Below are 14650 nucleotides of genomic sequence, written 5' to 3'. Positions count from 1 at the left end.
AAATATTGAAAAAGAAAATGAGAATGTCATCAAAAAACTTCTACCCCAGAAGGCTTTATTGCTATTTTACTTTACCAATTCATTTAAATTTCTATGAAACAGATCATTTCTAAGAAACAGATCATTTCTAAGTTCATACTCTAGGACTCAGAAAAAAGATGAAAAAAAATCTACCATTACAGTAATTTCACTTCAAAAAATCTCTATGAAGGAAGCAACCCAAAATGTTTGCAGCCCAACAGCTTTATTTATAATAATTAAAAATTCAGGGAGGGAATGTCTAAAATTAGGGCAAAGGTTGGGTAAATTATGACACATCCAACTGGTGTGATATTATGCAGTCAGAATACTAATGTTCCTGAAAAAGTGTTTAAGGGTATATTTAAGGGGAAATGATTACACTATATTAAGTGAAAAAAAAAACTGGAAAATGTCGGTTATCATCTTAACACAATACTCAGACTATCATGGGGTAAAATCACAGGCAATTTCTGTTATCTTTTCTATGCATTGCTGCATTCTCCATGTTTTCTATATTGAACACTAATAATTGAAAAAAAAAAATAGATGGGTGCCTGGGAGGCTCAGTCCCTTAAGCATCTGGCTCTTGAACTCAGCTCAGGTCTTGATCTCAGGGTTGGGAGATTGAGCCCTGAGCTGGGCTCCATGCTGGCTGTGGATCCTACTTTAAAAAAAGAAGAAGAAGAAAAAGAAAAAGAAATAGAACTTTAATGAACTATCTCTAAGACTCTGCTTCTCCAACTGAACACGCTTCAACCTCTAAATACCGTCTTGAGCAAAAATTGTGTAATTCGTGTTATTATTTACCATTAAAACCAAAAATATTTTACAGACTTAATACAACTAGCACCATGCTGTTACCTCTTCTTGCTCTTTAAGGCTAACCTAGCGAAGCAGGAGGGCCGTCTGGCGGTTGCTAATGCTGAGCTGGGGAAGGCACAGGCTCTGCTCGATGAGAAACAAGGCGAGCTGGATAAAGTGCAAGCAAAATTCGATGCAGCCATGAATGAGAAAATGGTGAGATTAAATATACAAACTTCCTGAAGCGATGTGTTAAAATTTTACACAAGGGTGTGTTGTATTTAGAAATTAGGTAAATGTTTATTGACAAAAAAAAATTTACCTGATTGTCCTTTACTGGATATGGTCTCTGTTTTGGATTTTTGACTCTCAAAGGTCTTTTTTGTGTGTGTCTTTAATAATCATTGTTGGTAACAGTAAGCTGTGGTATCATCCCCAAAGGGTACTGATTCGGAGGTTAGAGAACTGGGTTTGAGATTCAGTGCAGGCACTATTCATTAGCCAGTTGGAAGCAACTGATGGAGCTTTATCTGTCAAAGAGGGATCCTGATACAACCTTATGGGATAGGCTGTAAGCAGTGGTGGTCTGGTAACAATAGGCTCTGGGGGCGGGAGGGGCCCAGGGGGAATAGAAGCCACGATTTGCATGGTTTCCTGATTTCTGTGGTGTAGGTCCTCCCACCAGTCAGTTCTAAGCTACCAATGTGCCAACACTGAACACAGATTTGAAAACAGATGCACATTAAGCAGGGCACATTGATGTGATGAATACTGGGTGTTATATGCAACTGATGAATTACTGAATGCTCCATCTGAAACTAAAAAAAAAAAAAAAGAAGACAGATGCACAACAGTGCACTATTATATACTGTGCTATTATGTATATAGCACTGTTACATCCTGCACACTACTATATACTGCCGTGCAGGTACAGTGGATTTAACCTTAAGCACATAGATAGTTCAAAAATGTAAACAATTAGGAAATGATGAGTTTGGATTATCTATTACCTTTGCTTCTCATGTAGTTTCTGTAATTGTTAAGTTTATATAATTTAATTTCTAGTTAGGTCTGGGTTCCACACCAGCCCACAAGTTTTCTAAAAAATATAACAATTGGCTCTTGTAAGTTGATACAAGCTGGCTACCACACATAGCTGTTGTGTAAAATTTTCTGGGGAAAAAAATTACTTTGTAAACAAACTTCCAAGGGCTCGGAGTTATTAAATCCAAAACCAAAATTGGTACATTTTATTGATTTGAGTCTGTCTTAAAAAAACTGAATAGAAATACTATATTAATTTAGGTGATTTAGATTCTCTCTTACAAAATCATTTTCCTTGAAATTTCATAAGGTAAAATAACCATCTGATGAATTCATTACCAGAATTTAATATGTAAAGTTACTCACATTGCTTTTTTTAGACTATCTTTATTTTGTGAATTAAGAAATCCCTCCACATATTTTTATGTGTGAATACATGGATGTTTGATGAAACACTTTGAAAAGTTCTTTGAGATGTTCTTCCTTTATGAATGTAGGATTTGGTAAATGATGCAGATATGTGCCGGAAAAAGATGCAGGCAGCTTCTACTCTCATCGATGGGCTGAGTGGAGAAAAAGTCCGGTGGACTCAGCAAAGCAAAGAGTTTAAAGCTCAGATCAATAGGTATAAATTTTGGTCTTTGTTATAATTGCTTTCCTTCTTGGTCATTACCCGAAACCTCTTTGTGACATTCAAGAAAATAAAATACATCTCCCCGGTGAAGTGCTTTGCTCCTTCATCTCCATATATCCATTTCTGAATCTTATAGTTTAGGTTATCTGTTCTCAATAAAATGGAGAGTGATCATAAGCTTGTGAAACATTTTAAATCTCAATTTTGGTTCAGAAATGTGGGTTTTCAGTACCAAAGTGCTTCTTTTTCTGTTGTTGCTTTTCTTGTTTTTGTTGTTGTTTAGATAGAGAGAGTGTGCGCAGGGGGCAGGGGAAGAGGAAGAGGGAGAGAGAGAATATTAAGCAGGCTCCATGCCCAAAAGAGACTCCGACGCAGGGCTCAATCTCACGACCCTGAGATCATGACCGGAGCCGAAATCAAGAGTCAGATGTTTAACTGACTGAGCCACCCAGGCGTCCCCAAGAGTGCTTCTTTAAAAAAAAAAAAAAAAAAAGATTTTTATTTATTCATGAGAGACACAGAGAGAGAGAGGCAGAGACACAGGCAGAAGGAGAAGTACGTTCCCTGTGGGGAGCCTGATGCAGGACTCGATCCCAGGACCCCAGGATCATGAGCCAAAGGCGGACACTTAACCCACTGAATCACCCAGGCATCCCCCTAAGAGTGCTTCTAATATTGTCTGGCAAATAGCATCTAGATACTTTCTACAGTTCTATACTCTCCAACCCAGTGATTTTGAATGTGTGGATCAGTGGTTTGCTCTAAAACCAAGGGTCTCTTGTGCCAGTATCTATTGGTGTCCTAGAAACTGGAAGGGAGGGGGAATGAGAGAGAAGTAGAGAACAGCAAGAATTGGGAGAAGGAGAGGAGTGCCAGAGGGGGAGAAGAAAACAGTTTTATCAAGACCAAATATTATCAGAACCGGGGCATGCATGGGAAAAGGATACTTTCCTTCCTAGGAGCCAGGTCTCTGCACCTGCAGGTTTCAAGGAAGCAGTTTCTCTTGCTCCTTGGCCTCCCTCTAATGTGGCCTCTCCTCTCACCATTTGGGTTGGGGGGGCTCCCTTTTGCATGGTCTCTCCATGTCTGGTTCCCAAGTGTTATGCAGGGAGCAGAGAAAGATTTTTGCCTAGTAACAAAACAAAGCTGCCCTGTGGCCTTTGGGACTCCTTAATGGGAGAACTTGAATGAATTAGGTGACTCACCGGCTCATCTCTCCACAGACTTGTAGGTGATATCTTGCTGTGCACCGGATTCCTTTCCTACCTTGGTCCTTTCAATCAGATATTTCGGAACTATTTGCTTAAAGATCAATGGGAGATAGAGCTGAGAGCTCGGAAGATTCCTTTCACCGAAAACCTGAATCTTATTTCAATGTTGGTGGATCCGCCTACAGTGAGTGTCACTTTCCTTATAACATTATTTGAATTCCAGATGTACTTACTAAAAAATCAAGGTTCACCTCTTGTTCTTTCTTTTTTCATTTAATTGAAAAGATTGTTTTGAAAACACTTAGGCATTAATTTTTAAACAAGCTTTCTATATAAAAAAGTTCCTTTGCATTTTAATAAATCCTGCTTTCAAATTAATATTAGTTGCACTGCTGTGAACTAAAAGATCATACGTGGGAGCACCTGGCTGGCTCAGTTGGTGGAATGTGCAATTGATTTCCGGGTGGTGATTTCAAGCCCCACATCGAAGGTAGAGATTACATAAAAAAAATAAAATCCTCCGAAAAAAGGGATCATTCACAGATTATTGACTTGCTAAGATTGAGCTCTTCTTTTAACTTTCTATTACTTGCAGCACTTCTATTAAGTCACACTCTTTCAAACACTTTAGGTGATTATAGGCATTAGGTAGGCCATAAGTACTGGTATTCATCTTCTTTTGATCATTACCGTCTTTTCGTAGTGTCCAAAGTGTACAGCAGCACGTTCTGGCATCACTGAGTGATGGCAAGCCCCACGATACTAAACTTCCTTGTTGGGAATTTGATGCCACTGTCAATTTTCAGCATATCTTGAAGAGCTTCTATGGCATTAAATGCTTTCCAGGCAATTTGTATTCATGAGCTGCTTTCTGATCTGTAAATATGTTGCCCAGTGGCTGTTTCTTTTGGGAAGCCATGCTATTAGTTTCGTGTTATCTGTATTTAAAAGTTAAAAAATTAATCTTTTCCAATTCAAACAATGTTGAACTGGTTGTTACAGGGACTAGATGATGTATTAAAGATGCAGGCACCGATGAGGCAAAATGGGCCAGGATATTCCTTATGAATTATGGCCTTTGGAGGCTACTGGGATACTTTAATGAAGGTAGAACCTTGTGGATTTTTTGGATCTCAGGTGATTTTATTGACCATGTGGAGGCAGACTGGCAGTTCTCTCATAATTAGGGAAGATTTTTTTAAAGTTTATTTATTTATTTTTCAGTGATCTCTACCCCTGATGTGGGGCTCAAACTCACTACCCCAAGATCAAGAGTCGCGCGCACTTCTAACTGAGCCAACCATGAGCCCGAGGAAACATTTTTTTTAAATGTCGTTGATGAGCACTTGCCAATATAATATCTTCTCTCTCCTAACTTCTCTGCCTCCACCTATGCAAATCCTGCTCCCTGAGTGAACAGAGCCAAAGGACAGCTTCCCCCCTAAAGGGGAAGCTTCAGGAGTTTAACTATTGCTGCTTATCTTTCCAACTATTTCAGTGTATTGGTTTCCACTAACCCTGCCTCGTCTGGATCCCACCACCAACTGAGTCTTACCATGAATTAAGCCCCTATGTTCTCTGAATGTTCAGCAACCAAGCTTCAAAAATCCACAGATTTTACAATATTCCTTCATAAATTTGAAAATTAGTAGTATAAAGTACTAAACCCTAAAGGACTAAGCTCTAATCTGGAGTTAAAGGATTTATTAGATTAGAAACTTATTTTTTTTAGGTGAAGTTTATTTGGTTTACATTTACAAGTTTGTTTGTCTTTTTCTAGGTACCCATTGCATAGTCTCAATAGAAGAAAATATATTCCAATATTAAATTCTTTTAATATTGTGGCACTTTTAATTACTGTGAAAACCTTCTTGTTCTCTGACTGGCCATATCCATTTCTTGTTACTTAGATTGGGGAGTGGGGGCTGCAGGGATTACCAGGAGATGACCTCTCAATTCAGAATGGCATCATTGTGACGAAGGCCACCAGATACCCACTCCTCATAGACCCACAGACTCAAGGCAAAACTTGGATTAAATCAAAGGAAAGAGAAAATGACTTGCAGGTAGGTACCATTTGGTGTATGTGAAAGCATTCTTAAAATCATGAAATTTTCCCAGGATTTCATTTAATTCTGCTGGTCATAAAGTTGTCATCTCTGTGATAATTGTTTGTTGGTTTACATGCTTGAGTTTTATAACAGTGGTTTGGGGCAAGGGTTTGGATTATTTTCTCTCTTTTGTGTTCTCTCGTAATGTACTCTCCTCTCTGTCACTTTCCCTCCCTGTTTGCCAGTGTTGGATGTGGCTTATATTCTGATCCTTGGGTTTGGGCTTACAGCAAAGCCCAAAAAGTAGAACTCATGACTCCTTGGTTTAAGGCTATATGCTCCAACCTAGCTCAGGTACATGGCACTCCATAGCATTATAGAGTCCAGGTTTGGAGCGGGGGTCTAAAAAGGTATGTATGTATGTATGTATGTATGTATGTATGTATGTATGTATTTATAGAGGAGGAGGGGTAGGGGAAAGGGAGAAAGAGAGAATCTTAAGCAAGCTCCATGCCCAGCACAGAGCCTGACATGGGGCTCGATCTCACAACCCTGAGATCATGACCTGAGCTGAAATCAAGAGTCACACTCTTAACTGACTGAGCCACCCATGTGCCCCATGATTTGGTGTTAATTTTAACGTAGAGGTAGACAGAGGCAGGATTCCAGCATCTCAGATTTATCGTCAATATTTCAACTACCAATACGACAATTCCATTTCCCAGATAACATTCTCAGATTCTAAGTCTATTGGCTCCATACTTTTGCTTATACTATTTTACAAACCATGATGTCTTTCTTTACCCTACTTCCCACTTCATTTACATCCCAGATAAATATCTTAAATGTTTTTCAAAGTTCACATCCAACACTACCTTCAATAAGACTTCCCTGTGTCCTCAGTTTAATGTAGCTTGTTCTAAATGCTCACAATGTCTTGTTTGGATTTCTGATGTGGACTTAGAGTCTGTCTTCAATTATTGTTCATTGCACGCTTGTCTTTTATCTTTACTATATCATAAAGTTCTTGCCGGCAAGGTTTATGGTTTTATACCATCTTTATATTTTCTCCACTGCTCTTTCTGTAGGGTAGGAATTCTGATATTTATTGAATTTAAGTGAGTGAATTAGAGTGTGTCATCATTACAAGGTGTGTGTGGGGGGAGGAGGAAAAAAGCAACAGAAAAATCATGTAGTTCATCTTGTTAAATGCAGAAAAAGCACCTAGTAAAATTCAACACCCATTCATGATAAAACCTCCAGCAAAACTAAGAATAGGAAGGATCTTCCTTAATCAGATAAAAAGTATTTTACCAAAAGCCTACAACAAACACCACTTAATGACAAAATATTGAAAGATTTTGTTGTGAGATGAAGGCTTCACTGACATGTGGATGCTTCCTGGTGCTCTGGAACACCCCTAAGATACTCCCAACTCACTGAGACTCCAGAACACAATGTGTCAGTCTGTTTAATTTAGAAACCCCAGAGAAATCCCAGAAAGAGAGTGTAAAGGGAGGAGGAGATTTAAGGGAAATGAAATCTAATGGGAATGTAGCTCCTGAGGAGCTGTTTTCACAGAAGGAATGTATGAGTGGAGTATATAGGAGCATTCCTGCTCATGACCTCCCTGGATCTGGATCCTGCGCAACTAGTGTGTCCCCTGTTCCACTCTTCTTGCCTCTGCTGACTGTCCAACTCCCTACTCATCCTATCCTTAATTTTCCTGATCATAGCTTTGTCTTTCTATTTTGACATTAAACTCCTTGATGGACTTTGACTATGTCCTTCTGATGTTACCCAGTCTCAGCAATCTTCTTGAAGAAGTAATAGACATATGCCAGAGATAATTATGTATGTTTAAAACATAATGTAAGAAGATTGAACTATATTCTCCTTACTCAGAAGGCATTATTTTTTTAAACATGTGGATAAACACATGCACAAATACACATAAATGAAAACAGAATAAAATGAAAATGCTATTTCTTTATATGGGAAGGAAAACAAAATGAAACACTTTATTTTTTTAAGATTTTATTTATTTGAGGGAGAGAGAACAAGAGTAAATGAGAGAGAGAGAGAACATAAATGGGAGGAAGGGCAGAAGGAGAGGAAGGAGCAGACTCCCCACTGAGCAGGGAGCCAGATGTGGGGCTCCATCCCATAACCCCAGGATCATAACCTAGCCAAAGGTAGACACTTAACTGACTGAGCCGCCCAAGTGCCCCAATGAAACACTTTATAAATGAAAAACAAAACATGTTTTGTATGTCCAGGACTGCACTCCACTGTGGCAGCTTTGTCAAGGCCACCTCCAAACCCACCTCCAGAACCTTCAGCTCTGACTTCCAGAAACAAAAGGTATTCATCAAGTTTCCCTATAAAGAATTCACTGTATTCATCAAGTTTTCCTGTAAAGAATTCACTGACCACCTTGTAAAGACCCGACACTAGAGTCTGTGAGCAGGTTACCGAGGCTCTGGTGGTAGCCCCCACATAGTGTTACTATACAAGAAAGTCAAGGGAACTAAACTTGGAATTAAGATAGTAATTTCTAAGACTCTAAGATATTAATTTAAATTAATAAAAGATATTGAAGATGGTTAAAGTTTATCTTAAATAAACTGACAATTTGAAAATCATTATTTCTTTACTTGGTGTATTAGTTAGGGTTCTCCAGAGAAACATTGTGCATTCGATATCTCTATATAAATACAGAGGTATAGAAAAAGATTTATTATGAGATATTGGCTCATGGGATGAGGGAGGCTGAGAAGTCCCACAATCTGCTGTCTACAAGCTGCAGAGGCAGGAAGGGTGGTCATGGAATCCCAGTCCAAACTCTGAAGGTCTGAGAACCAGGGGAGTCAGTGGTATAAGTCCCAGTTCAAGTCTAAAGGCCCAAGAACCAGTTGCTGATGCCCAAGGGCAGGAGAAGATAATGTCTCAGCTCAAGCAAAGAGTAAATTTGCTCTTCATCTTTGGGCTCTATTCAGGCTCTCAATGGATTGGATGATGCCCACCCAAATCGGTGAGGGTGATCTTTTTTACTCAGTCTACCTACTCTAAGGCCAATCTATTCTGGAAAAAGCCTCATCGACACACCCTGAGAGTGTTTAGCAGCTCTCTGGGCATCCCTTACCCCAGTCAAGTTGACATAGAATATTAACCATCACACTCAGGAAGCAAAGCACAAAAATAGAATTTACTCCTTAGGAAATAGAGGAGGACAATTATATTTAGTCTCGTTGGGACCTTGTTTCTTCTTGTTTAATAAACTGGTTAAAGCTCTTTGTTTAGATTCATTTACCTTATCAACTCATAATGAGGTCTTTCACAGCTCATCATTTGTGTAAATAAAGCTGTTCATCTAGGGAAACAAATTCCTTCCTATGCAGGGTTTTTTCTTTTAGTTATTTTCTTTTTATCCAAAACAAGACAAGGGTAGACTTATCTAATTTTTAATTCCGCATCTCTTTTTCATAGCAAGCAATAGGTAATATCTTTTAACTCCACTCTTTTAATCACCTGCTGTTCCAGTGGCTCTTCCTTGTGTCTTAAGATCAGCCCTCACAGCAGCATAGAGGCAGTAGCTGAATTCAGAGGGTAGAGTATAAGGAGATGGAGAGTTGAGAACTGAACCTTCCGGAAGCCTCACATTTAGGCAGGGGAGGGATCATAGGAGAAGCGAGAGTTCAAAGCCATTTGGCCAATGCAAGGATCAACCAGCGCCGTGTGTCTATTTTAACTAATCAACAAACACTGAACTAAAAAACGGGGCCCCACCAGGCTTTCAGAATACTGATTTTTTAAAAATATAAAAAGTGTCATATAGTATTTTAAGTTGATTTTATGGGAAGTATCTATCACATTCTTCTGTTGCACCACTGTTAGAGACAGAATATCTGGATAAGCCCTTGGTTTGATTCACTATATAATTTCTGACATTCTTATGCTTATTTTTCATCACTTGATCATCTCATGAGTCGTCCTGAGGAGATAAATGAATTTTGCAAATACTCAAGTTACTTTCCTTTCCTGGAGTGATTGTGACTATGTAAGTGTAACAGGTTTAATCCTTGATTACTTCTCTTTGGTGAGTAGGAGCAGAGCTCTGACATTTCCTTGAAGGAGTGCCACTCTGTTTTGATCAGAGAGACTATTATTGCACATCCAGGGCCTCCACAAAGTCATGAGCTCACCAAGTTTTGAAAATTAAATGTTCTTGCTTTTATTTTCATAAGTCTTCCTATACAGCCCTTCATATTCTTAAGCACTTATCCAACAAATCTCTTGGTTTACATTGCGGAATAAGCACATTCTTTCTAACACTCATATAGCAGTGAACCCTTTATTTTTAGGTAACATCCCTGAACCATAAATATTTCCGCACACACTTGGAGGACAGCCTTTCCTTGGGGCGACCCCTTCTTATTGAGGACATTCGCGAAGAGCTGGATCCAGCCCTGGATAATGTATTAGAAAAGAATTTCATTAAATCAGGCACCACGTTCAAGGTGAGTTTTGGGGAGAAAAAAAATAGAAGAAGAAGAAGACAAGAAAAGAACAATGGTGACATCTACTTATCTTTTTGAGCATAGCAGCAAAGCCACCTTCCTTTAGGTGGTAGTTATTTGATACACTGGAGAAAATGATTGCCAAACTCATGTTTAGTGCTTCCCTCATTTTAAAAATAGTATATGAAAAATACAGGGGACAGCAATATCTTGGTAGGAATAGCCATTTAGTTGACACTAAATAACAAGTTTACGAAAGACATTGTCTGGTCATAATAATATGTTAGTGTTACACACATACAATACATATATATATTGGCAGCTCTGAGAAAATCGGATTTACAAATTATATATTCATCTATCCTATAAAATTCATCTATGTTTTACATTTTTCTCACTGGAAAAATGGCATTTTAATAAAGTCTATAGACATTGATTTGTTCATTTCTCTCTGTGTTAACTTTCAATCTAAACTCACAGACTTTGCTGGAAGCTGTGGAATCCTGTTTCTCATCACTGGTGAGAACATGAATCATTTCCACTAGAGGCATTTCTTTTTTAATTGGTGGCATTCTCTTCTTATAGGCTTCTTTGGTTTTATTTCTTGATAAATGACAGCATTTCTGATTGCAATTTTTTGCTTTGGACAACTTAATTTCATGAATATCAGTGAATAAGTACAGAATGCAAATTTTCTCATTAAACAAAGATTTCTTTAAAAAAAAGATTTTATTTATTTATTCATGAGAGACACACAGAGAAAGGCAGAGACACAGACAGAGGGAGAAGCAGGCTCCCTATGGGGAGCCGGATGCGGGACTCAATCCCAAAACCCTGGGATCATGCCCTGAACCGAAAGCAGACGCTCGACCACTGAGCCACCCAGGTGGGCCTGAAGAAATGTTTTTGGGGCCCGGGGTGAAGTCCCGCGTCAGGTGAAGCCTGCTTCTCCCACTGTCTGTGTCTCTACCTCTCTCTGTGTGTCTCTCATGAATTAATAAATAAATAATCTTTAAAAAATGAAAGAAAAATGAAAACATTTCTTCATAATGTGAATCTTTTATGTGCCATATTTAACATGCCAAAGGAGGGTGTAGGATTTTTATAACTGAAGGTCTTTTAAAGGAACAGATTCTTATCTGCGGTGTGCAGACATGGTGCTTGAGAATGTGATAGTGCCTTATTGAGGTGGTTTCTATCCACATCTGGAATCAAGATTAATTAAAAATGTAAGTTCTTTAAAACGGTATAATGTCCACCTAAGTTTTAGATACCAAAACCAGTTGTTTTTTAATATATTGCAAATCGTAGTGTTTAAGAAAAGTTATCTTTTTTTTTTTTAAGAAAAGTTATCTTTCTGAAAAACATGTTGACATTTTTTTCTCTGAAAAGTTCCTTAATTCTTTCTGAAGTCTAATACGCTTTAGGTATGACTGAAAACAGAGATAAGACTTCCGCTAAACACCACAAATTTCTTTATTAGGAAACAGTTTTCTCCAAGTGGGAGAAAATAGTCAAATCTGAGATGTGTCTGAGTTTATTCCACTTTTGTTTGGGATAAATTTTTCATTTAATTTGTTTGGTGTCATGGCTAACAACATCTTCCGGCAGGACCACATATCTAAATTATTTAAGATCACTGATGAAAGTTTTAGAACTTTTTCCTCTGCAATTCATTCAAGTTTCACAGCGCTGACCTCTGATAAATTCTTTCTTAAGTTAACCACAGATTCCTTGTTCTGCCCTTTAAGCTCTCTTTAATTTTTACATTTGAATCGATGTAGGTGAAAGTCGGTGATAAGGAATGTGATATCATGGATACATTTAAACTTTATATTACTACAAAGTTACCAAACCCTGCCTTTACCCCTGAGATCAACGCGAAAACTTCAGTCATTGATTTTACTGTCACCATGAAAGGACTTGAGAATCAGTTATTAAGGAGAGTAATTTTAACTGAGAAACAGGTAATAATTTCTCAAGGTAAAGGACTACTTCTAATAAATTTTAATAAATGCTCAACGTGTATTATGAAATTGTTAAGTATTTGGGAAGGAAAAAATTACGCCAACCACATCTGCCTTTGTTAACATAAATATTAGTTTAGCTGTCTCGTGTCAAGTCCTGTTAAGAAATCGTGTAACTAACTCACCTGTCCTCCAACCCCAAATGTGCCTGCACATACGTACACACACACACACGCACACATACACACAGCATTCACACTGCTCTTTCTACTTCTGTCTTTAAACCTTGGAGTATGTCGACCTTCATAGTCCTATGGATGGATGCTCCTTGATGTCCCTGAAAAATTCAATAAAATAATGATCTTGTAGAAAAAAAAAATTGCTCCAAATGAGTGTATTACCACTGGAGTAGTTTCAACTAGTATAGTCTAGTACTCTAATGATACAGAGAGCCCAACTCTAATTTTAATTGAATAAAATTTGCATTAAGACAGAGAAATTAAGTATGATTGAAGGTTCTAATAAAACAAAGAACAACTTAAAACTGGAAGACTTTAAGAGACTGATACAAATTGAAACTAATTTTTAAGATAAATCTCAGAAAACATTTAACATTATGCATAAAATATGCTTGCCTAAAATGTAATTATACTTATTTGCATATGGAAAAACATATTTGCGTAAAATCCAAGAAAGATTATATTTGCTTACAGAGAATTAAGTATTGAGGGTTCAGGGGAAGGGCAAGGTTAGAAACAAGACTAGAAAGACTTATAAAAGACCAGAGAAGCTTAACAGGGGAGGCTGAGAAAAAGATTGGTAGCAGAAGACTGGACAAAGATAAAGGAAAGGCAAGAGATAGTCATAGGTGCCACGAACACAGAAAAGACACTGGAAGAGGGAAAGAGAAATGGTCCTTATGCCAGAGAAACAGAGATTCAGTAAAAGAAGTGAAGCCCTACCTGGTTAGCAGGGATGGTTAACATGGGGCCAAAAGTGGCCAGCCAGGCAGAGAGGGCATGGGCCCCATCCCCTCTTTGGGCCACGTCGTGCCAAACTGTTGAAAATAAGTCCTTCCTTCACGCTCTAAGTGGTGCTGCTGGTCTGATCTGAGATGATCAGGTGCTGCATGCAGGCCGCACGAACTTCCTGAAGGCAGGCCACTCCACTGTCTGAGATAGGCTGCTCTCTGTGTCCCCAGAGGGCCCCACACTTGCTCTTCTAGGTCTCAGCCTCTTCTTCAAGGATGCTCTAAGGTGCTAACATCAACCTTGTTGAAAAAAAAGCACACACACACACACACACACTTAATCTGTAGGAGGACATCCAGACTATGATGTTTAACCCTCGTAACTATCCTGCTCTTCTTACACACCTTCATTTTACAGAAGAACAAACAGAAACCAGAGAGAATAGGGTCTTAGCCTCTGCAAACACATGGACTTTCCATCCTGTCAGGCCTCCTAGATAAGTTTTACAGGTCGTGCTGTAAAACCCACAAGTGTCTACCGGACCATGATGCTTTTTTTTCCAGATCAAACTGAAAAGGAAGCTGATGTGATTTCATTTTGTCCACATATTCTTATACTGCCACCCAGAGGTGACCATTTTAATGGAAACAGTTCATGAGGTATTCCTCCCCCTGCCCCCCTGAAAATGCAGCCATGACCTTCATTGCCACCCCCATCAAATACTGCAAACCTGATAGTACGATGACCATAATAGCACTTGTCTCAGAGTTGGAGAACGGGAGTATTAGCCTGCATTTGCCAGTAATGAGCTGTGGGGATTATGTTGGGATGTGATTTAGAGTTAATATTTCTGGATCCTCCATTTCCCCAGATGTAAAATAAAGCTGTTGAATTAAATTCAGCACATATTTATTAGGTTGAGTCCCTTCTCTGCAAAGCCTCGAGGTAAGTGCTGTCAAGAAAACAAAAGTGAATAGGACAAGTTCCTGCCCTCTAGATGCACAGAATCTCGTTGGTGGGACATAATCTACACACAGATTGTGATGCAAGCCATGGCAGATAGAAAGATAAACATTGTGTTGTGGCTTTGGATGACAATTTGGTTTAAGAAGACTTTCTGAAAGTGATGGAATTTCTGAAGTGTTTTTTTTTTTCAAGAAACTTTCTCAAATAAGTAGTTTTAAAACCCCTTTTAACATAATTCTAAGTACACTGTGATTCTGTAGAAGATTAAAAAAATACTATAAAAATGCTATTGAGACAACTTCAATTTACTCTATGTTTAAGCAAGAGTATTATATCCATGTTAAATTTCCTGAATTTGAAAATTACAGTATACTAGGGTAAGAGAATGTCCTGGTTCTTAGGAGATTTGTTAAATTTTTAGGGGTAAAGGATCATGACCTCAGCAAATGGTTCACCAATTATAA

At 38.4% G+C, this 14650-nt stretch overlaps 1 protein-coding gene across 1 annotated transcript in view; it reads left to right on the top strand.

Annotated features, from left to right (window-relative positions):
- The window catches only part of DNAH8 (dynein axonemal heavy chain 8), a 340697-nt gene that overhangs the window by 236745 nt on the left and 89302 nt on the right, over positions 1 to 14650 (top strand). Inside the window, exons 65-70 of the mRNA XM_041748133.1 lie at positions 901 to 1038; positions 2364 to 2491; positions 3724 to 3895; positions 5622 to 5777; positions 10127 to 10282; positions 12067 to 12249. Coding sequence (XP_041604067.1) covers positions 901 to 1038; positions 2364 to 2491; positions 3724 to 3895; positions 5622 to 5777; positions 10127 to 10282; positions 12067 to 12249 — 933 coding nt within the window. The remainder of the gene's footprint in view (positions 1 to 900; positions 1039 to 2363; positions 2492 to 3723; positions 3896 to 5621; positions 5778 to 10126; positions 10283 to 12066; positions 12250 to 14650) is intronic.

The sequence above is a fragment of the Vulpes lagopus genome, chromosome 1 (genome assembly GCF_018345385.1).
Source record: "Vulpes lagopus strain Blue_001 chromosome 1, ASM1834538v1, whole genome shotgun sequence".
NCBI lineage: Eukaryota > Metazoa > Chordata > Mammalia > Carnivora > Canidae > Vulpes > Vulpes lagopus.
The sequence above is the reverse complement of the archived record's forward strand: the minus strand, read 5'-3'. Positions and strand labels throughout refer to the sequence as shown.